This window comes from Lepidochelys kempii, chromosome 5 (genome assembly GCF_965140285.1).
Source record: "Lepidochelys kempii isolate rLepKem1 chromosome 5, rLepKem1.hap1, whole genome shotgun sequence".
NCBI classification, from domain to species: Eukaryota; Metazoa; Chordata; order Testudines; family Cheloniidae; genus Lepidochelys; species Lepidochelys kempii.
In genome coordinates, this window is record NC_136384.1 from 60,566,190 (window position 1) to 60,591,575 (window position 25,386).

General features: G+C 37.6%; 1 protein-coding gene across 11 annotated transcripts in view; it reads right to left on the bottom strand.

Moving 5' to 3' along the window:
• Positions 1–25,386, bottom strand: part of KIAA0825 (KIAA0825 ortholog) — a 419,202-nt gene that overhangs the window by 165,668 nt on the left and 228,148 nt on the right. For 10 of the 11 annotated variants that reach the window (XM_078852812.1, XM_073344493.1, XM_078852808.1 and 7 more), the window contains 2 exons: positions 18,886–19,041; positions 12,287–12,381 (listed from right to left, as the gene is read on the bottom strand). In XM_078852812.1, coding sequence (XP_078708938.1) covers positions 12,287–12,381; positions 18,886–19,041 — 251 coding nt within the window. Of the gene's footprint in view, positions 1–11,654; positions 11,725–12,286; positions 12,382–18,885; positions 19,042–25,386 lie in introns of all 11 variants that reach the window. The other variant, XR_012158966.2, reaches the window with a different exon arrangement.

The window sequence follows — 25,386 nt, forward strand, 5'->3', positions numbered from 1 at the left end:
TGTAGCCTCAGTTACCCCAGTATAAAAATGTTTATACCAGTAGAACATATTCTGGTTCAGGAAGGAATAAGCTATACTGGTCTAAGTCACCTTACACTGGTACAACTGTGTCCACACTAGGCATTTGCTGGTATAACAATTTCAGTAAAAAAAACAACCCCAACCCAATATCACTAACTGAAGTGGTTACACTGGTAAAACTTTTAAGTGAGGACCAGGCCTGTAAAATGTATGGAACTGTTGTGGTGGTTGGGATAGAACACGGCAAAGAACAGCCCTTGTTATGGATCGATATAAAGGCACATGCAACAGACTGGCTTGATTTCTGCATCTAGGGGTCACAGCTCTTGGTCACTGGGGCACTGAGGCATTTTTTATGCTGAAATTCTAAAAACCTAGTATGAAAATTTCTTACACAACTGCCATTTTATCTACTATAATAAATTTCACGTTGGTTGTCTTTAAATTTCTTACCTTAAGACTAGCAAATACATGAAATGCTATTTTTAAGGAATGAAGAGACAATAAAACCATACGAAACAACAAGTGGTGTAATGTTTAAAACAGCTATTTATAAAAGAGGGAGTAATGAAAGAGAAAATTTATTTTTAAGCGGTGTCACTATTTAACATTTTGAAAGATTTCTTTTGTACTGGGAGAAACAATAAGAAAGTCTTTGATTTTTATGTACCACTTACAGAGGTTTGACTGTATATCATACAAATGCTTTAAATTTTATCCAAATCTACAGTTAAATTACTAATGTAATTTTTACTCATGTAATTTTTATCCAAAACTACAGTTAAATTACTCATGTAATGAATTCAGGAGAAATCATACCTTTTTATTGTTAATTTAATTAACACGTTTGTGGTAAGAGTTTGGCTGTATTTAAATGCAGTTCTCAAAGTCTTCACTACTACAATTAAAGGGATCATTTCCATATTATCCTAGAGGGTAGTTTTTTGAGGGATTTATAATTTCTGAATTAAAGCAATAACAAAAGTAATAACCAAAATATGGGCAAAAATGGCTATCAAACTTATTTCAAGGTATACTTCTCTGTGATCCCAATGGCAAAATATATTAATAAAATATATCGCTATTAACATAAAAATAAATCAATTGCATGCTCTTTCTGAAAAAGTGATATGATGTGACAGCTGTATATCCCTTAAAAATCATTGTCAATAGGACACAGTTGCATTGGGGTGAGTAATATAAGGGTGCTAGAGCTGGAGTGGAACATAGCCTCACAAACAAGTATATTCAAATTTCTGATTTAGGAGCTTTGTAAAGTCACAGTAGATAACACTGATGATATGATAGATTGCTAACTATTATACTAAGCAGTACATCAGTAAATACAGCAACATTACTTCCCCATCTTGTATGTATAGTTAGATTAGTACAGTGGGGCTGATTCACCATTGTGTTACTCCAATTTTACACCAATATTTCTCTATTGATTTAAATTGAGTTATAGTGTCAGAGATTGGTGATTCAGGCCCAGTAGGTGGGGAATTTGGGAAATAAATTAAATGATTTCTGGATGCTGAAGTTCAAAACTCAAGGATATGGAGGAAAGAGGGAGATCATACCTTTCTATGCAAAGAAATCCTACTTCCTGCAGAAAACAGGGATGAGGGGAGGGAGGCTCAACCCACTGCTGGGGCACTGCCTTCCCTTACCTTGGAGTATAAAGAGACCTTTTTGCTGGCTTGGAAATCCATATGGGGAAGGGCATGAGAATTAGGGAGACTGAGGAAAAAGTGGGTGGAGTGGTATGAAGCAGATGTACATCCTCTTTCTTAGGCGTCTCTCCCAGAGCCCAATTAAATTTACGGAAAGAAGATAATTCAGCCCAAGGAGGGGTTGCAAAAGGCCAGAGCTACTGGAGAGGCATAAGGCCTAGCCTTCCACTTATCCCAAAAGATCAAACCACACCCCCTAATGGTATGATGTAGGAAAATCTCAGAGTTTTCCTTCCTCTGAGCTACATCTGACAGGTTTTAGGAGAGGGTGAACCAGCCCCATATTTGGTCAAATAAGTAATCTCAGTTTATTGGTCTAATCTTAGATCCTGGTCCTCTCAATCTAATTTTATGGCATTCTGTTCACGCTGCAGCACTGCAACAAACCTGGAAGCCTCCTCTCCAGAGCAATTCAGTACCAGAACAGCAAGAGTTATGAAAGTTAGAAAAAAGGTATATTTCCCTTACTGTTTACATGAGAGAAAACTCTGCACTTCTGTTTTCACTCTAATCAGTATTTTCACTCTCATTTTATATATACTAAAAATTAAATAAATATAAGGTTAAGTAAACAAATAAATATAAGGTTAAAAAATGTATACAACTAACAACTAACTATCTAGGTTTCAGAGTAACAGCCGTGTTAGTCTGTATTCGCAAAAAGAAAAGGAGTACTTGTGGCACCTTAGAGACTAACCAATTTATTTGAGCATGAGCTTTCGTGAGCTACAGCTCACTTCATCGGATGCATATTGTGGAAACTGCAGAAGACATTATATACACAGAGACCATGAAACAATACCTCCTCCCACCCCACTCTCCTGCTGGTAATAGCTTATCTAAAGTGATCATCAAATTGGGCCATTTCCAGCACAAATCCAGGTTTTCTCACCCTCCGCCCCCCCCCCCCCCACAAACTCACTCTCCTGCTGGTAATAGCCCATCCAAAGTGACCACTCTCTTTAAAATGTGTATGATAATCAAGGTGGGCCATTTCCAGCACAAATCCAGGTTTTCTCACCCCCCCACCTCCCTCCAAAAACCACACACACAAACTCACTCTCCTGCTGGTAATAGCTTATCCAAAGTGACCACTCTCCTCACAATGTGTATGAAAATCAAGGTGGGCCATTTCCAGCACAAATACAGGTTTTCTCACCTCCCCCACCCTTTTTTTTTTTTCAAAAGAACACACACACACAAAAACTCACTCTCCAGCAGGAAAAAAAAAGGGGGGGGGGGTGGAGGGGGTGAGAAAACCTGGATTTGTGCTGGAAATGGCCCACCTTGATTTTCATACACATTGTGAGGAGAGTGGTCACTTTGGATAAGCTATTACCAGCAGGAGAGTGAGTTTGTGTGTGTGGTTTTTGGAGGGGGGTGGGGTGGGGGGTGAGAAAACCTGGATTTGTGCTGGAAATGGCCCACCTTGATTATCATACACATTTTAAAGAGAGTGGTCACTTTGGATGGGCTATTACCAGCAGGAGAGTGAGTTTGGGGGGGGGGGCGGAGGGTGAGAAAACCTGGATTTGTGCTGGAAATGGCCCAATTTGATGATCACTTTAGATAAGCTATTACCAGCAGGAGAGTGGGGTGGGAGGAGGTATTGTTTCATGGTCTCTGTGTATATAATGTCTTCTGCAGTTTCCACAGTATGCATCCGATGAAGTGAGCTGTAGCTCACGAAAGCTCATGCTCAAATAAATTGGTTAGTCTCTAAGGTGCCACAAGTACTCCTTTTCTTTTAACTAACTATCTAGTTGTTATTGCAATAACTACTGAGGAAAGTCCAAAAGGAAAACCATTTTAAATATCCTTTTTGCTTTCTATAACTGCTATTCTTTAGAAATCATGAATGCAACATACATTCATTATAAATAGCACTACAAGATTGTGTTTTTGAGCTAAAACTGAAAGAAAAAGTTCAAGAATGTTTGTAGATGTGTCTAGTTTGACAGTTTAGTGTGCTGGATGTGACTTTCACAGTCTGTTAGCAGATTGTAGGAAAGCCATCACACCTGTGACTTGCTCATTGATTAATGAGTCTTTCAAGTCATTGCTACCATCTGAAGAAGGGCCATGGCCTTTCCAAACTTCACTGGTTTATTCGTCTTCAACTGCAGTCCTACCAAGGTATCTTCCATCAAGAAAATCATACCTGGTTAAAGCTAATGAAAACCTCAATATGTCATTTTCTAGACAAGTCAAAAAGCATGTAAAACTAGACAAAAGATGTATTCAAGCAACATGAATGCAGTTTTGTCATAACCTGTCAGTCTAGAGACTAACATTAAAAAAGCTTTCCACAATGACATTTTTCATGGTGGCAATTCTGAATTCTCTCTTTACTATACAATACAGGACACACAACAGTTTCCTGCCCTATGCACAGACCAAGTTTGTTGTTTGATCCAGAAAGGAATTTGGCTTAGTCAAATTGGCGTTTTTGAGAACTTGCTGGTAATAGTGTGGGTTATCCATGGCAGGTTCAAAGGCCACCCAAATCAGTAGATCACAGCACCTGTTGACACAGTCTACCAACATGGGAATGGCATCCTTCTGTCCCTCAATCCTGCAGCATCTTACTTTCAAGTGTACCATGGTCTCAATCTTAGCCCCACTTAGCCCCAGTGTTAAATGATATGCCTATATGGAGATGATCATGTAAACTTTTCACTTAGTGAAATAGATCATGTAAGCTTTGCCACAGTAAGAAAGGTGAAAGATAGTTTTTTGGCTAAAGCACTGGACTGGAGTCAGAAGATCTAAGTTCTATTCTTGGCTCTGCCACAGACTCTCTCTTCAACTCTGGAAACAGCGCTTCAAGCTCTCTATGTCTCAAATTCTCTATTAATCTAGGATAATACTACTTCCCTTGCTACCTCTCAGGGGTGTTGAAAGTCTTAACTCATTAAAGTTTGAAAAAGAGTTTTGAGATCTTTGGGTGGAACATGTTATTAGTGCAATGAATTATTATGTATTATTAATTGCACATTGCTAAAACCCCTAAAAGCTCAAGAGGCAGAAGGAAGGAACAGTTTGGTGGGCAAGACTAAACTTCTAACTTGCTACTATGCCTGCCTCAGCTCTTTCTCCTTTCCCTCACAGACGCAGAATCATAAACCCCACAGTGCAGGTGGGTGGATAAGCAGCGGGTGGTAGTTGGAACAAGGACACAGTCAGTACCCTGCCTGCATTAGCACAAGCGCAGAGCTCTAATACATCCAACTCTACATCCAGGGAGTAGGGAAAATAGAATTTGCATTTTCAGCAACAAGAAAGATAAATGTGACCCTTTTCACTACAGAAGCAACATTGAGTAACAGGAGGGCCAGAGTTGAAAGAAAAGAGGATTATTGGTAGAGGAAAGACTGCATCTGTTAATAAGGAGATGAGACAACCCTCCAGGATTGACCTGGACTCTCCCAGAATTGGCACTGATCTCTTGGTGACTATTGAAAGCAATCCAGGAGATCTTAAGAGGATATTTTAAGAAAAAGACATTACGTCATGTTGCAGGAGGCCGGGGAGGGTGGGGGGGAATCTTCCAGAATAGCTTCAGTCAGAGTTGGCAACCCTAGACAGCCAAGTACTAGATGCAGGGTGTATTATGTAGTGGCATGAGGTGCTGAGTACAAAATTGAGTCAAAAGGCATATCAAGCAATCTCAACGTGGTTTCAATATGGAAAAAAGCAGGCCCTGCCATGAAGAAATGATAAGGGTAGCTATGCAAATTGTCAAGGAAACAGATGAGATGTAAAGCCTTACAATAGATACATAAATACATACATAATTAATATCAATACTAGTAATTCAAACTGATCTAGCATTTTTTCATTCAAAGATGTCAAAGCACCCAATTTATAAATGGGAAAAGTGAGGCAGAGTGAGCCAATGACAGAAAAAAGGACTCAACTCCTAGGCCTATACTCTAGCCACTAGACAAGGCAGTCTCCCCCTTCATGCTCTTCTTAAAGTAAGGTAGGTACAGCCAATACCTTTTTTTTTATTTTCCCATGAGCAGGTTTTATGCACTAGTGCTAGATGCAAATCAGAAAAAAAGCTTAATTCCAGGCGCTCTTCCTTTGATAGTAACAGTTACAATAGAACATATCCCAAGTATGCAAAGGCCCCATCATAAAAGACTTTTGACATTCTTCTTTCTAACAGAGTTGGACCAATATTAGAAGGTTAGATATGGGAAATCGTATTAGCTATAGCCAATCAGGGTCTGATAGCTTCCTCTTTTTCCAGTCTTCTTAAGGGGAAAATTGTTTTACATACCAATGAAGGGTTCTGCATGTCCTGCAATAATCAGAAAAATGCATGAACATTTACACAGAAGTAGAGCAGAGTTATGGGCTGAGTTGTGCCATAACTGTGGGCCTGTTACAGGGCTACAGATGATGGTACTAGTAGGGCACAAGCTTGTGACTTAGTTCCATTTCCATGAATATTCAACATGACAGTCTTAGGCACATGTAGAATTGATGAACTGAGTGGGCATGGGGTAAATCTCAGCTAAATGAGAGAGTTTTTAAGAAGAGATGCTGGGCATCAGACAGTATAACACATATACATTTAGAGCACGGTCAGCCATATCCACAACCATAATGGGCTTTCATATAAAGACCATTCACCAAGAGATTACCAGATATTTCATCCATATGTTATAGCCCAGGTCAAGAAACTTTATTACTGACAATTCATGCTGTTTAACTATTTAGTTCCACTCATATTGCTCTATGAAGGAGCTCACTGAGAAGTAGATAAATCTACTCCATTGGGCAAATAAGTTAGCAGGGCTCACAACTGACTGGACACACTGTGATTCATACGGCAAAGGAGCAAGAACACACAGTGATAATAGATAACACTGTTAGCTGGCAAATGGCATTTTGCCTATTTTGTCATCAAAATTGTTCATCTAAGGAAAAAGATCCAATATTTCTCAACCAAATAGGATTAATTAAAAAGGTTAAAATGGGGAATAGATAGAAATCTGCTTTTTTTCCTAGTGAGTACCAGATCTGTTTCCCAGGGTGTAGTTCTGAGAGCTCTAGTGTGGTGGACAAGTCCTGCATCATATTAGGGGATTAGGAATTTCTGTGGTTCTCAGGGGAAAACATGCACTACAATGTACAATTGTTCAGGCATATTGTATCTGTGTTGTAAATATGTGGAGATGGACATTCTCAACCTGCATTTCAAGTTCTTCTCAACAAATTTCCTTTTATACAGGAAAGGACTATTGGGATGCAATTAAGTAGTGATTGCTCACTATGCCAGGTAGATCTTATTTAGTTAAGGGAATTATATATCGTAAACTATGAATCTTGTACGGTGTTGGAGTCCTGAAGACTTGACACAAGCTATTTGATATCAGGGCTCACCCATTCACAGATGCATGGTGGGATGCCACAGAAAAGTCCAATTACTGGGGCCAAGGGATCCCAGTGATCAAGATGTAGGGATCCCAGTGATCAAGATGCAGGACAAAGCGCTTATTCCATAACTGTTTTGCACATGGTTAATAATTTTCTAGCTAGCTGCCTTTTACATCCTCTATGTCTTCTTTGTGGTATGCCAGCTGCAACTGGAATTTTTTTTTGAGGGGGAGTACTATGTTCGGTGTTATACAGTAGGGCGCATTAGAGGACCACAATGGTCCTTTCTGGCCTTGGAATCTATGAACTCCTTCTCCACTAGAGTTTCTTCTACAAAACCAAACTGTCAGGGACATGCCACTTTTTTTCCTGAGCTTGACATCTGTCACTTTTTCAGGATTCAAACATCTTTAGAGACATATCACATCTTGATGTGGACAAAAAAGTGCATTTAACAGCACAGCTCACCTCTCTGACCCACCTTTCAATTTCAGTACTAAATGAATATTTCAGCATGTTGGTAAATTGGATTTTAAAAGAGCATTTTCTGGATATATAGATGATCATCAACACAATAAACATTATTAATGAAAACATTTTCCACAAATAGTTCACCATATGGGTACCATTCACAACAGATGGTATCTGTGTATCCACTAGAATCTATGCAATTTTGCTCTGTAATAATTCAAAATTCTCGACTAGAAAAAACAATGATTTTATTCGAGTTACAGTGGACCTTAATAAATAGTTAAACATTTCATCAGATCACCTAACTCTTGATTGGGAAATAAATACTGCAACTTTTTCCAGCATCAGCTAGTATAAACAGAATAGGCATGTGGACAGTCCTTACCAAACCCAATCAAAATGTTTTCCCACTGGCCAAAGCCCTTAGGCTCTACTGTAGACTATCTCAGATTAGAATGCTCTCCCTGACCCCAGCATAGCAGTACACTATCTGGTATAGGCCCTAGGTACCCATAGGACAGTGTCACTGTGTGATAAGCCACTGACATGTCTTATTAGGTAACATTCCATCTTGATTTGGCTATGGCCCATTCTGGTATCCTAACTGGACCAGAGTTTGTGCAGGTTTTGCAGCACATACCACTGCAACTAAATTATTTGCCACAGGATATAATGAGCCCCTTGGACTTACTACGTAAACACACACACACGCACCTCTGCTCTACTTTCAAGAAGCCTACCAAGCAGTTGAAGATACCTATATAGAGAGGTCTGAACTCACATATGAGAGGTGGGCCTGAGCACGGTGAAACATCCAATGTCCTCCTGTGACAGTTACTTCCCGTCATGAGTCCTGCTTTTCTCATGACCATCTTGTTTTGTTAAGCATGGTCAGGTTGTTGACTCCCCTCCAAATTCATCTGAGTAGCACGATAGATCATACTAACATGAGACCTTCTGTGGTTGCTGCCTGCTGGCTAGCTACTGGTCAAACAAAATCTGAATGGAGATTACTTTTTATGAGTGCTTTAAAAAAGCAAATCCTTTCAATGGGGCCATGTTCTCAAGTACATAAAAGGTGGTTACAGGGAGGAGGGAGAAAAAATGTTCTTCTTAACCACTGAGGATAGGACAAGAAGCAATGGGCTTAAATTGCATCAAGGGCAGTTTTGGTTGGACATTAGGAAAACTTCCTGTCAGAGTGGTTTAGCACTGGAATAAATTGCCTAGGGAGGTTGTGGAATCTCCATCATTGGAGATTTTTAAGAGCAGGTTGGACAAATACCTGTCAGGGATGGTCTAGATAATACATAGTCCTGGAATTAGCGTAGGGGACTGGACTAGATGACCTCTTGAGGTCCCTTCCAGTCCAACAATTCTATATCACTATGTGTGCAAATGTACAGGATATACAGGCAAGTGTTCAAAAAGACAGTGGATTTATACATTATAAATCAACATACCTAATCGCTTAGCAATATAGCAGTAGATATTTTTGCTGTATGAAATTTGTAATTGTTCACAAGTTGAGAAATATATCAATATTAAATTATGATTAAAGGCTGTAGTTCTTCTAGTTTGAATATATATTTTGTGTAGTAAAGCCAGGGGATTCACTTTTGGAAAAGCAAACCTCTAAGAGCATATAAAAAAGTGTTGCATATTTATGTCATGTGAAAGGCAAAAAAAAAAAAAGGCAGTGGACATGTAGGATTTTTCTTATGCATGTGAAAATCATAGACATGTATTATAAATTAGTTTAATATTGTAAATCATTAATGAGAATACTTATTCAAACATAACACTTCAAATGTAACTGAAAACCATATTTTACCTCCCATTTCAACTACTCTCACAGCTAGAACTATGTAAAAATATACACATTGCATCTGAAATCAGCCATGGAAAGAACTGCTGTTTAACCACCTTTCCCCCCTATTGTTAAGAAAACTAGGTCAAAGTTTCTGGAAGGTCTGATCTGTTAATGGGTTAAACACAGATCTCTGCCCTTCTTACTTTAGTAGGTTGGTCTCTATGACCTTTTACATTATATGACCTTGAGTTAATGTAAAGCACTAACCAAGATATTTCTTTTAAACATTTTCTAAATATACTTTTATTTCAGGATTTACAGGACTAGGAGAGGCAGGATTCAAACACATAGGTGGAGCCAGCACTGAGTAGTTTGCGAAGATTCATGCCCCTTTTATACTGGAAGCCTTTTACCCTCCTCTAACTGCCAAATAATTAATGTGCCTACTACTTGCAGGCTCAGGGACAAAACTTGTCCCAATCTCACTCAGTCAGTAACTAGGTTGGGGAGGCATTTCCCTGGTAAATGAGTCCCATAAGCACTTTTTGCTTAGTTTTTCTACTGTAGGAGAATCAGTAGAGCGTACTTAGTAAACATAGTGTCAAATAGACAGCATTTAAGCTTAAAAAGGGAACTAGAACTAGACACACTGTGGACAGCTTGATGAAAACATGTATCCTCATTGTACAGCAGCAGCCAATAAGGGGAGAAAGATGTTAGAACATGTTAAATAAACTGATAGAAAATAATGCTGAAAATATTATAGGGGCTGTTTTATAAATTGATGGTATGGCCTCATTTTAAATAATGTGCTCAGTTTTGTTCACCTCATCTCGATAAGGATACAACAAAAACTGAATGAATCCAAAGAAGGACAATTAATGGAGAGACTTCCAAAATAGGAGAAACGATCAAGATTATGACAATTCAATTTAAAAAGGAGACAAACAATAGATGACATGACAGAGGTATATAAAATAATAGGTAGTGTAGAGAAGGTAAACCAGGTACTCCTCTTTATACTCATCACACAAATTACAAGTCAACAGGGGAGTTGTTGTGGCCTGAGAGAGCAGCTTCCATCTGTACGTCACACCAACCCTTCTCCACTGCCTTTGGCTCATGCTGATGACATCAGCAAACAGGGCAGTATAAGAGCCAGCCTCAGAGCTTAAGTTCCTGTTGTGGGTTGGAGTCATACCTTTTGTTTATAGACACACTGAGTAATTTGTATTTGTTTTAGAAAGAAAATACAAATTCCTTCATTTTAACTGAGGGCAGTTGTAAGCAGTAAGTAGGGAATGACATAGTGTGCATTCTTTGCTATTATAACATCTTTGTCAATTAATTTTGGTTTAACTAAAAAATTAATGTTTTGAAAATATTGGATCAAAGTGAGGGTCTCTAAATCAGTTCAGCTTCCTTTATATCAAAATCCTGTTATTTGTCTGCTGGGTCTCTTGAACCCAGTCTGTACCAATATACACATTTCCGCCCAATGGGTGGTACTTCTTTGGAGTTGCTTACCTGTGCCAGGATTTGCATTAATTGTCTCCCACTGATTTTAGTTCCCTGTGGAAGCTCAGTAACTCTCCCTGATGGAATGAGTATACTATCCCTAGCTCACAAATATACATATAACATTTATAGATGCACACGTTTATGAACAATCCCTTTGCCCATAGCATCTGGCACATCTCAATAAAATAATCTTTTCAAGTTTCAGAGCTTTCACATCCATCACACTACCAACATGTAACAAATCAATATGTTGCAGACAACAATTACTGAACAAATCACAGTTTCTGCAGAGCCTGGTCTAGAACTCTGGTCCCCTCACCTCCAAAAGTCACGGATGACCATCATTTCAGCTAAAGAATATCTCACTGGATGTCAGTAGTAGCAGGACCCTTTATCCTGTCCATAGGCTAGTAAATAAAGGGTAACTTCACACATACAAAATTAGTACATTACAGGAGAAACCCTATACATATTAGGAAGGAGCATTCATTGCTCCAAAGATATCAGCTTCCTTTCATACAAATAGAGGTCATAGGCACCTTAGAAATACCTTAAATATATAAGTAAGATGATTTACCATGCATACTTAAATTTGTCCTATACCAAGGACAAAATTACTATTTTTGTTATATCTGATATGGTAAGACACAAATACAGCATACAAATACTACCTGCAAAGGACGTACAGTATTTTACATGCATACCTATCAACAGTCTGTGAGCTGTAAGAATATCATTTGTTTTGCATTAAATATCCTTGCTGTTCATTAAGCACTGCAATTTTAAAAGACAAAAATGTCATTTTAAAGAGGAACTGTTAGTATCGTTAAGTAAAATTTGTGTTGCATTATTTTTAAACAATTTAAATTAATGTTTCTGTGCTATAGCTATTGTTTGCCATGACATCACTGAATTTAGGCCTTCATCGCTTATTTTAACAAGCATTCCCCCTGAGTTCTGTGCTACACAGCTGAAATTTATATGAGTATTATGGATTTGGAAAAGCAAAAATTTGCTCTTATTACTGTGTAAAGTACTGCTTGTGGACAAAGGCAAACAAATTCTGGAATCTTAATCACAAAAAACACAAGCTTTTACCTCTTGAGATAAAAATTATAAATTGTAAATTATACATTTATCACTAGACTTTCTCATCGCATTCCAAATACAGAAAAACTATCCTTTCAAACAATTGACATTTTAAAATTCTGTAGTTTAAAAATATATTTCCCAATTATTTTACAATTGGTGTCAAAATTAACTTTAATGTATAGTCCATTATAAAGTAAGACCAAAAATTGGAAAGTACAGACATTCTATATAAGAATCATATTACCTGTGTGCCAGCAGTGCCCTGAAGGTCATCTGATTCAGTCCCAAATAACTTGGCAGCAAGATTGACCAATCCCAGTTCCATTCAGTAATGGCTGACTGTTGAGGTATGGGAAGAAGCTATTGTTAGTTATTAATCAGAGTTAACATGATCAGTAAATTAAAGCTCCAGCTGTGATAGACTAACTAAGAAGGAGGGGGGTCTAGAACAAGGACTTAGACAGATGACATCAATCATGTCCATAGAAGAAGGTTTTTATTCCAATAAGACAGCAATTAATTTATAAATCCATTTGGGGATGTAGCCATTATTTATAAAAAGATAAATCAATTTTTTGAGTCGTTATTCTTCCAACTGTTAATGGCATTTTGCCCAGTCACTTTCTCTGAGAGCTTGACTCTATTTGAAAAGCAAAATAATTGGCAACTTTTTATGTATTGTAGCAATTTACATTTTCTACTGTCAGCAAAAAGTTTATCAAGAGAAAGAACTTGGTGTAGCTGGAATTCATGCTGTATCTTAATTAGTGCAAGATATTTTACTTGTCTATTGTTGTGTAAGGCAACACCAGATGGTTATTATAAATACCTATAAATATAAACATTATGAACTCAGGTAAATACCCTGTTGCTTATTTAATTAATAAAATCTACCCTACAATAACTGTATGCAGACAAATGATGTCATACAAGAATATCATGCTTACAAAGCAATACTTGTAGCTGTATAACATTAACATTATAAACTATAGTTCAGCCAATAAGGAATAGTGACCATAATACAATTAAGTTCAATATACTTGCGGGAGGGATCGCTCCCAAAATTAGTATGGTGAAAGTAAATTTGGCTAGGAGTTCAAAAAAAAAAAAAAAAGATGAGGAAGCCAGTCAAAAATGGGGAAATTAAAATCCTTATGACTCTGAATGTAGGCTACTTTCCCATACAATAATAAATAGTAACAGGAATTATGTAAACCCCTAAACAGAAAAAGAAGAGGGAAGGTAAATACCCATATATATGTATATTAATATATATGGCTAAATGGCAAGGTTCAAGAGATTATTTAAGCCAAACAAGTCTCCTGTAGAAAATGGAAATCCAGCCCAAATGAAGCCAATAGGAAGTAATGTAACATAAACTGAAGCAAGGAGAGTTTCCAACAAGATTTTCAGGGTTCCCTAGTCCCGCAGAACCTCTGGTGCTACTGGAGACAGTTGAATATACTCCAGGGTTCTCTTCAACCTAGATGCTTTAGTTCCCTCACTGTCTCTCCGCTTTTCTTTTACCCCCCTCCATCCTTCCTTCATGCACTCACACACAATAAAAGTCAGGGAGAGGGAAGGATAGAGAAAGGAAGAGCGGGAGAGAGGGGCAGGGAAAGTAAAAGAGAATAAGTGAGTAAATGGGGAAGAAAGTGGATGGTGGAAGTGAATGTCTGATTAAGAATGAATGAGGAGGAAAAAGTCTATCAAGAATGAGATGAGAGATGGAAGGAGTTAATGAAGAGGGAGGAAAGAGAGTTAAAGAGGGAGGGGATGGAAACAGGAAAGACAGTGCTCCAATGTTCTAACTGTAAACTCAAGTAGTCATTCATTCTACACACAGAATAAGAAAAAGAACATCGAAGATAAGTGAAATTAGAAGGGCTAAAAAGAGGGGATTTGACGAGCAAACAGAAAGAAAAAAAAACCAACCAAGAAACTTTGTAAATGTAATAGAAGGAGGAAGCCTGGGAGAGAACTGGTCAGTCTGGTTGTAAAGTAAAGGAGTAGTGAAGGAAGGTAAAATCACCTGAGATAAGCTAAATGATTTCTTTGAAGCAGCCTTCACAACAGATCCATTGAGGAGCTGCATGACCTGAGCCTTACTCTTATTAGGTAGCAAAAAAGAGGCACTGTTAGAGATTGAGATGTCAGGACAAAGTGATAAAATTCAGAGTAACAAGTTGCTACAACTAGATGGTAAACATCAGGAGTTCTGAAGAAATGTAAAAATAAAGTGGATGAATTGTGAACAGTAATTATGTGCTCTCTCTCAAATTAGCTACTAAACCAAAGGGCTGGAAGATAACAAATCCACATAATATTTAATTAAATTGCAATGGTTGATCCTGGGGTGTACAGAGCAGCGAACTTTATTTCAGGACCAGGTAAACTGGCTGAAATTATAATTAAAAAGAATTATTAAGCCTCTTGATGAACATGATATGATGGGGACAATGTAGCACGGCTTCAGAAAAGGAAAATCATGCTTTCTAATCTACCATAATTCTTTGCATATGTCAACAAGATAGCAAATAAGAGACAACCTGTTGATTTAGTTTATTAGTTCTTGTTATGGACTTTTTTGAAGGCAGTTTAAAAGACCATTAAACAGGCTTTGAAAAAATCCATAACAAGAACTTATATTAAGGAAACCAAGTAGTCGTGGGGTGAGAAGAAAAGTATTGTCTTGTATTAGAAACTGGCTATAACACAGAAAACAAAGAGTAAAAACAAACGATAAAATTTCATAGTGGCAAAAAGATAACAGGGCGTGGCTCCAAAGTCTGCCCTAAACCACTGTTGTTCAGTGATGTGGTAAAATAGGTGAATAGAGAGTGAGTGGCAAAGCTTACAAATGACACAAAATCAGTTGGGTTACTCAAGACTAGAGAAGCTGCCAGGAAAAACCCAAGGTGGCAGATGAAATTCAGTGTTGACAAATGTAAAGTAATGCACATTGTAAGGAATAATTTGAACTATTCATACATATTTCTGTGTTCTATTTTAACTGTAGCCCCGAAGGAAAAAGACCTGGCAGTCATTGTGGGCGGCTCAATGTAGTCCTCTGCTCAATGTAGAAACAGAAGGGGTACAGAAATCGATGTTGAAAATGTTAAGAGGTTAAAAAAAAAAACCCAACAAGAATTGTACATGAAGGGAGACTGAAAAGTTTGGAACTGCTTTGTTTAGAGAAAACAAAAAAAAGAGGGGACATGACATAGGTATATAAAATAATGAATGGTAAAAATAGGGCCCCTATGTGTTTTGTGATTCCACAGCCATAGAACCTGCTGCAAAATCTATCCTTTTTTGAAGATGCTGCAGAATTCAGCATTTTTGCATGAGAATCCCATATTGTTGCAGGCAGGTACCAGACATTTTGTTTTCTGTCTCCTTGCCCTATCATTTCCACCCTGCAGCTACCTCTTGCTTTCTAGAGAGAATTAATTGGGGAACGGAGGCTTATGGGGCTGGAGTGTGGAGTCCATTCACCTGAAGAACACAGTGAAAATATTAATTGACACATTTTTCATTTATATTTATTTTTAATATGGGCCCTAGTCAAAAGTACTGATAGAAAACAAATTTGTCAAAAAATATTTTTGTAAAGGATTATTTTCTATGATATTTTTCCCCCATTATATTCCTTAGGTAGCCTAGCTTCATGGATATTGGCTATCTTGTTGTTCAAGAGACCTGTCTCCAAACCTCTCTCTGCTGAGTGCCAGGAAGTGGGAGCCTGTAACCAGCTTAAGAGGCTTATCCCTGGCAACACTCTCCAGGCAGGCCAGCATACTCTTCTGGTTCACCCACTTCCTGGCTTATTTAGGCTAATCCAAACCCAGTGGTAATGGGCTGTGTGGGAGGGAAGGGATTGTTAATGAAGAGGATTTTACGGGAACAGAGTAAGTTAACAGTGCTGCAGAATTCAGCTGCTCTTGTTCCTGAATTTAGTGCCACTGTGCCATGGAATACACAGAATCCTGAATAAACACAAAGTTGGCACTCCTATTTATGCTCTCATAATAGAAGAACTAAGGCACAGTCTTTGGAATTGAAAGGCAACCAGTATAAAACTGATAGAAGGAAATACTCTTACACAATGCATAATTGGCTCACTGACAAAAAGATATTGTGAAGGCCAGAGGCTTAGTGGGATTCAAACAAGGATTCATCATTTATGTGGGTAATGAAAACATATATATACTTAAATTATATATGGTAAAAATAAAGAAACAGATCAGAGATTTTATAAACTCTCATGCTTCAGGAGAGAGGACAACCACTGACTGATGGGGATAAGAAGAAATTTAGGCAGAATAATTGTCCATTATGAGTTTTCTTGTACTGTCCTCTGAAGAATCTAGTAGTAGCTACTGGCAGAGACCAGATAATGGACTAGACTGACCATCGGTCTATTCCAGTATGGCAGTTCCTATATTCATATGTTAAAAGTATATTTTTAAGGAAATAAAATAAGGTAACTTCTTTAATAGTAAAATTAATTTCAGGAAGCAAGTTGATTTACTGACTAATAGGTTTGACACATGATACTTTAAGGTCTATAGTCCATTAATTATTTTTATTTAAATGCTTGGACAGTTTTCCAAGTTCTGAAAAACAGATTTTATGCTAAAATTTCTGGAATCCAACACAATCCAATATGAACTATCTCTTGTCACCTGCTGATTAATGGAGCACTGCAACTCTGTCATATAGCAAAAGAATTCTGCCCTGAGTTGTCAGTATTTGAAGGTCTTATTCTACTCACTATTAATGAATGTAGGCAAGAACTATAACAGGCATGATAAAAATATCAAAAATATTATCTGCGTTCCATATTTGGACACCATTTAATTTTTTTCCCAGTTGTCTAAGACAAGTAATTCCTCCCTTGAGTCCTCTTCATTTAGGATATTTACAAAGGGACTTGTGGAACAAGAAAGAGCAACACAGGCTTAAAACTAGTTCAACAGGGGTCAAGAGTCTCAAATTAGTATTCATCTCCATCATTCACACCATTAACACTTTCATTGAAATACATCACATGGATTAAATATCTATTAACAATATTTAGAAAATGGCATATACAGTGAAACTTGTCTTTAGCCATCACTAAAGAGAGCAGAGGTGATATCTTTACCGAAATACCAAACAAATTTGTACTGAAAAAAGATAAAGGGTTGTCTAGAGGAAGAAGTTTTTAGTGCGTACTTCAGTGTAACAGTTTAAAAGATCAGCATTTATATTACCATTTGAAATTGTGGGGGTGCCTAAAGGGATTAAGAAGATTGGCAAAGTCTCCGAATAAATTTTTCAAAAGTGCCTACGTGATCTAGGCACATAAATCCCATTTTAAAAGTGACTTTTGAGATTTGTACCCTAAGTGCCGTTCTCAGACTTAGGGAGTTTTGATGATTTTACCTTAGATCTAATTTAAAAAAAACAAAAAACAAAAAAAACCTGCTGACCTGGCAAGGTACTAGTTTCTGGAATTGGATACCTTAACATTTTACCTGATTAGCCTAATATGAACATCGGAAATACATACTTTTCTCTTTTTTTTCTATTTAATCTGTATCTATCTATATATTTCCAATGCAACCATTACTATAGTGTCTCGTATTTTTGACAATGGCTGTCATCAGGTACTGTATTTTATGGATGTTTTTTCATCATTTCTCCCAAATATGCACTTCAAGCTTTGTCACTGTCTTCAACAGAGAGACCCAGTCCATTGCATCAAGATAATGAAAAATCATCCATAAAAATGTGCTTCCTGTGTTCATACTGAAGTAATGTAGTTATAGGTAAAAGAATACAAATTCCTCAAGTACATGAGATCCACACCACAGCAACAATACAGATAAAAGAACGGGGGGAGGGGGGCGGAAATGTGTCAATGACAACCCCCTTGCATAATACAAATGGGTTAGAATTGTCAGCACTTTAGAGGCAGCAAGCACCCAAGCAATTTTATGAAGGTTGTGCCTATGCCAATTAGTTCATTATCATGATTTCAACACCTACCATCACTGTCATCATAGTTTCATAGAGTTTAAGGCCAGAAGTGACCATTAGATCATCTAGTCTGACCTCCCGTATATCACAGGCTACTAAATTTCACCCAGTTACCCCTGTATTAAGGACAATAACTTGTGTTTGGCTGAAGAAAATTTTTCAGAAAGATATTCAGTCTTGATCTGAAGCCTTCAAGAAATGGAGAATCCACCACTTCCTGGGATAGCTTGTTTCAACAGTTGATCACCCCCATTGTTAAAAATGTTTGCCTTTTTTTTCCATTTTGAATTTGTCTGGCTTCATCTTCCAGCCATAGGTTGTTGTTAGGCCTTCCTCCACTAGATTAAACAGCCCTTTAGTATCTGTTATTCTCTCCTTGTAAAGTTACGTGTATGCTGTAATCAAGTCAACTCTTGATCTTCTTTTTGAATAGGTAAACAGATTGAAAGGCATTTTTTCCACCCTTCAAATAATTTTTGTCTTTCTTTTTTGCACCCTTTCCAATTTTTCAACATCCTTTTAAAAATGTGAACACCAGAACTGCACACACTATTCCAGTGTCGATTTCAGCAATGCCACATCCGGAAGTAAAATAATCTCCCTAACCCTATTCACTATTCCGTTGTTTATACAGACAAGGATCACATTAGCTCTTTTTGCCACAGCGTTACAGTTGAGAAATCATGTTGAAAATTATTTTCAGAGTCACTGCTTTCCAGGACTGCCTCATTGTGTAGGTATGACCTGCATTCCTTATATCAGAATATGTGATATTTTCATTGATAGGACTTGAAAATTTCAAAAACTTTCACTTACCTGATCAAACACATTTGCACAATATTGGCGGTGCACCTGGAAAGGATTGAAAACAGGCTGCTCTTGTGCGCTCCTCAGTGTCAAATGTGAATGTTCAATGGGCATTACATCCTCTTCAGAAGAATTCCCACAAGACAGCAGCTCTTTCAAATATTCCTTTTAAGAAGAAATACAAGTTAATGAGTACCACCTATCCTTGATAGCAATAGTCTGGTTAAATTCCACATATAAATTTAGCTAGTCTCTTTGCCCAGCCAGATTATTATCAGATCTCTCCTTCCTCTCCGCACTTTCTTCTTCCTGCCCCACTGGGCTCCAGCCAGGCCCAGAGCATCTGACAGCAGCATTGCATGTAAATGAGGATTTAGTACAGGAAAAAGGAACTCCAGAGGGTAGGAGTATGGACCCCAAACAAAAAGAGTAATAATACTGATGGGAGGAATAGTCAGGTAGATGATACGAATAGTGAAAGGATTATATTTAATCTGTCTAGGAAATATTCTGAAGTCAGATGAGATATTTGTACACTAATGCAAGAAGCCTGGGCAACAAAATACTGGAACTAGTATTACTGGTGCAGGATGCAAAACCAAATGGTATAAAGATAACAGAAATATGGTAGAATTGCAGTTGTGACCGGAATAGAGGTATTGATGAATATGTGCTTCTCAAGAGAGAAAAAAATAAAGGTAAATGTGGTGGGGTACCACTGTACACCAATGATGTGGTACAGTAAGGAAATCAGAAGCATTGTACCTCAATGATGTGGCAGACACAAGAAATAAGAAGTGATAACATTAGCATGGATAAAACAGAATCAGTTTGTCTCAAAATCACTTTGGGGAAAGATTGTATAAGAGATTCTATTAAGGTAGTGTTAGGGGTCTGCTCTAGATCCCTCCCCTCCCCCAGGGTGGAATCTGGAAATGGACAGAGATCTCTTTAATGTTATGAGAGAGATAAATACTAACAAAAATTGTGTCGTTATGGAAGACTAACTTCCTAGATATAGACTGGAGAACAAATATTACTAATAATGGTATGACCCAGTTATTCCTGGATGCCAGCAGACACGTCTTCAAATAGTAATGAACCAATAAGAGGTGATGCTTTTTTAGATTTGGCTTGGATAAGTAACGAAGACATTATAGACATTCTATTTGTAAAAATAACCTTGAATTCAATGATCAAGAGTTGATTCTATTGAAATTAAATGGAAGGATAGTCAAAAAAACTGGTTGGTAACTAAAGTGTTTAATTTCAAAAGGGCAAATGTTGAGAAATTAAGGGAACCACTTTGTGAAGTAAACTAGACTGATGATCTCAAGGCCTTAAACATGCAGGAGGCTTGAAATTTATTTAAGTTAAAGGTGCAGAAACTATCTGGAATTTGCATCCGAAGCATGTACGGATGGACTCCGGCATTTACTAAATGAATAACCACTTCAAAAAGGATATTAGGAATAAGCAAAATCCTAAAAAGAAAGGGACTGATCAGCAAAGAAAGCTATACCTTGGAGGTCAGAAAGTGTAGGGATAAAATAAGAATTGCCAAAAGTCAAGCTGAGTTATACCTTGCAACAGAAATTAAAACAAATAGTAAAAAACTCTTTAGCCATATAAATAAAAAGAAGTGGGCAGCCACTATGCAGTGAGGATGGGTGAGAAATTAAGGATAATCTAGTTATAATATGGATAATAAGACTGCAAAACTAAATGAATACTTTGCCTCAGTTTTCAATAAGGATGCTAATGTTGAACATGGGGGAAAAGGCAAGATGGTTAATGGGAATGAGTATATAGAAATTACCACATTCAAGATGGAAGCAAAACTCAAAAATAATTTAATGTACTCAGATTGGGAGGGGTAGCAGGGGAGCGGATAAACTGCATCCCAGAATACTGAAAGAACTGTCACATAAAATTGCAATTCTGATACCAAAGATTTTCATTTTTTCTGTTAAACTGGAGGTGGTATGGTATGACTGGAGAATAGAAAATATAGTACCTATATTTAAGAAAGAAGGAAAAAATAAGCCAGTCAACTATGCACCTGCTAGTCTGACCTCAATAGTATGCAAGGTTTTAGAACACATTTTAAAGAAAAGAATAACTAAAGACATGAAGGAAAATGGGATAAAATGCAACATACGTTTGCCAGCGGTAGATCATGCCAGTCTAAGCTGATATCCTTCTTTGTAAGATAACTAATGTTTTAAGACCAGCTAAATATGGTACATCTAATCTATCTGGACTTCAGTAAAGCATTTGATATGGTATCACACAGGAAATCATTAGTCAAACTGGAGAAGCTGGGGATTAGTACAGGAATTGTAAGGAACTAGTTAATGGGGAAGCAACTATAGGTTGTGCTAAAAGGAAAACTATTGGTCAGGAGGGAGGTTACTAGTGGAGTTCCTCATGGATCGATTTTCAGGCAAATCTTATTTTTACTTAATGACCTTGACACAAAAGGTAGGAGAGTCCTAATGAAATGTTCTGATGAAACAATGTTGGGAGGCATCATCAATACAGAGGAGGATCGAATATTCTACTAGAAGAATTGGATGACCTTGAGGACTGGAATAATACAAATGGGATGAAATTTAATAGTCCAAAGTGAAAGATTGTGTACTTACAGACTATAAGACTTTTTTGCTATAAACTGTGGACTCATCAGTTGGAAATGACAGAGGAGGGAAAAGACCTGGGTATATTAGTGAAAATATCAATTTGTGATACAGGTTAGAACATTTGGAGACTCAAACTGGCTTTATAGCCTGGCAATTAGGTGTTGTGTGGCATGCAAATTTCATAACTATTCAAAGCTGTAAAAAATCCTGCCTCCTCTTTCTTCATTTCCCTCTTTCCAACAATCAGTGCAGTCACAGAACCAGTCCCTACTTCCCTCATTAGTTTACAACAGTTAGACTTACATATATTAATGTGTTAAAGTTAATAGTGCTTGTTTTTGACAATTTTTAAATCAATTCTTGTTAGTCCAAACTGTGGGGGACTTTTGTTGCCTGGCATAATGGGTGAAGTCAAGAAGACAGGCATCAAAAAATACACCTCTTGCTCTAATAAGATGTTAATCTTGGAAGAGTGTGTGTATAAACTCTTGGAGAGCAGTAGTGGAGTCATTACCAATGAAAGAACAGTTTCTCGTAAGTAACTTTCTTTTCTTCACCACCCAAATGTGAAGAATATCTGGATATTGATTTTGTAGACAGTGTCTGTCCATGGAATTGATGTAAACATTGATGACTATTCTATTTACATACATAAGGACACACTGCACTTCCATCTGGTCAATGAGTAAACTCTATACACATTTCTATTGAACCTGTTTAGTTCCAGATATAGGAATGGGCTTCTTCAAGAAGCAAGGAAACTTTTACATTGTGACCCAGATTCTCAAGTACACTTTACCTCTGCTCAACACCGCTGAGTGAGGGGAAAGGGGATGCACAGGCAACTCTTTAATTCATTTTGCAAGTTCCCTACCCCCAGGTTGGCTATGGGCCAATTTAAGCCCCATCACAAATTGGAGCAGTCTGAAGGCTGTTCTAATGCACTTCTTATGCCTGAGCTGTTGGGAAGTGTTGTTACACTGGCTCTATGCCAGCCAGAGATTCTCCCATGCTCAGGGAATCCTTAGTTGAAACCTTCTGGCCCTTTTGGGTATTTCCACACTGCATCTTGGAGCAAGCCTCCCAGATCAGGTCCACAGACTTGCGTTTGAGGGGCTCGTGCTAGCATGCTAAAAACAGCTGTATAAATGTTGCTTTGACATTGCCCATCACACTTGAGTCCCTGAGCTCCAGCCACAATTCTACAAAGCTATTTTTACAGCGGAAACTCAAGTCTGTGAACCGAGACTGGAAGGCTCCTGTCCAGATGCAGTGAAGACATACCCTTTGTGTCATCAGAGCAAAGCATACAGGCTTCAGTGGGGGCTAGAATCTGTCACATTGACTTTAGAATAGCCTAAAATTCTGTTTCCCATGGAAATGAGTTACTTGGCATAGATGAAAAGAATGGTCTTTGACATTATTGGGAAATCATTATGAGGGAAGGACATCTCAGATTGTTTCCTGCAAGATTAAGGATTCTCTTTTGGGGACAAAGGATGCTAATACTTTTTGAAGTCTCTAAATACGATACAATCGGAAGTGAAAACTGGTATTAACTTGGAACTTTTGGCTCCAGTAAATCACCCATTTATTCCCAACTTCCAAAATGTTTTTTACTTATTACCTGATGTCATAAAATGACCAAGATATGGTGAAAGGCTATGACCATTATTTATGGGTTATTTGTATAAATTTAACTAGGCCTTTTGCATATGTTATACAATACCCTCAAGTAAGCAGTATTACAATCAGAGCTTTCAACTGTGGGATCCCTTGATTTCTCAATGGAGGGCACTCAACTTTGGAACTTGCTTTCCCTGTGGTGAGCATCAGAACATGATGTAAGACCTATCTTTTTACAAAGGCATTTTCTTGTGTTGGAAAGAATGGTGGAGATATATTTTGAGGTAGAAACTTCATCAACAATGGTAAATTTGTTATTTTAAGTATTGTTTTATTACTGCATTTCAACTAAGAGACCAGGAAATAAGCATGTTTCATAAATGTAAAAATAAATACAAATAAAACTAAATTTGCAAGTACATAATGTATGTTCTCTCCAACTGTGACTGGGTGTGAAACAATAATGTGAACAGAACATTCTTGACTCATATGCAGTGTTGTTGTAGCAGTGTCGATTGCAGGATATTAGTGAGACAAGGTGGGTGAGGTAATATCTTGTATTGGAGTAACTTCTGCTAGTGTGAGAGACAAATTTTTGAGCCTACACAGAGCTCTTCTTCTTAAGAGCTCTGTGTAAGTTTGAAAGCTTGTCTCTCTCTCACCAACAGAAGTTGGTCCAATACAAGATATTACCTCACCCACCTTGTCTCTCTATTGTTGACTCAGTCTATGAGAGGCTGTCTTCTTTGGAAGCCACCAGATGACAATTTCTATTTATTTATTTATATTATTTTGTTGAATACATAACTTCAGTACCATAGCTCCACAAAACCTATTATAAATTTCCATAACTTTGTGGTGCTGATTTCACAAAGTAAAGCTACTAAAAATCACCATCCCATTTTCTCCATTCTTTGGAATGACAGGTTTCAGAGTAGCAGCCGTGTTAGTCTGTATTCACAAAAAGAAAAGGAGTACTTGTGGCACCTTAGAGACTAACCAATTTATTTGAGCATAAGCTTTTGTGAGCTATAGCTCACTTCATCGGATGCATCACGAAAGCTTATGCTCAAATAAATTGGTTTTCTCTAAGGTGCCACAAGTACTTCTATTCTTTGGAATGATTACTCTGAGCAGCCACTTACTGATTTGTCATGTAAGCTTTTGTTCACATCACAAATTTTAAACTAGTTATGGAAAATAGTGTTTAAAAGTGCTTAACATGATTTTGTGCCAAAAACTATACATTTTTAGTGGTTTCACAGCCATGTTGAAGAAATCTGTTTGAGCCTTGCCAGGGTCTTGAGTATGGCCCCATTGAAAATGTTTTCACTTAAAGATGTCATATAGATGTACTCTTCACTTTCTTGTTTAAACTGTTGAGTAGTGTTGAGAGATGCTACTAAACAGATACTGTGTTCTACTCCAAATAAGGCAAACTTTCAGTGATTTCTGTATATATGCGTACTTTTATATAGACATACATCATAGCTAAGATTTACAAAAACAGATGCACATAGTTGGGCTCCAAAGTCCACACTTAGGCAACTAAACAACTGACTTGATTTTCTGAAGTGATGAGTGACCAATTGCTCCGATTGACATAACATGGACTTAAGTGCCTAATTATGGATTTAGGAGCCTGACGTTAGGCAGTCAATTTTGAAAATCATGGCTGTCATAAATATAAAGGGAAGGGTAAACCCCTTTGAAATCCCTCCTGGCCAGAGGAAAAATCCTCTCACCTGTAAAGGGTTAAGAAGCTAAAGATAACCTCGCTGGCACCTGACCAAAATGACCAATGAGGAGACAGGATACTTTCAAAAGCTGGGAGGAGGGAGAGAAACAAAGGGTCTCGGTCTGTCTATATGCTGCTTTTGTCAGGAATAGACGAGGAATGGAGTCTTAGAACTTTTAGTAAGTAATCTAGCTAGGTATGTGTTAGATTATGATTTCTTTAAATGGCTGAGAAAAGAATTGTGCTGAATAGAATAACTATTTCTGTCTGTGTATCCTTTTTGTAACTTAAGGTTTTGCCTAGAGGGGTTCTCTATGTTTTGAATCTAATTACCCTGTAAGATATCTACCATCCTGATTTTACAGGGGGGATTTCTTTATTTCTATTTACTTCTATTTTTATTAAAAGTCTTCTTGTAAGAAAACTGAATGCTTTTTCATTGTTCTCAGATCCAAGGGTTTGGGTCTGTGGTCACCTATGCAAATTGGTGAGGCTTTTTATCCA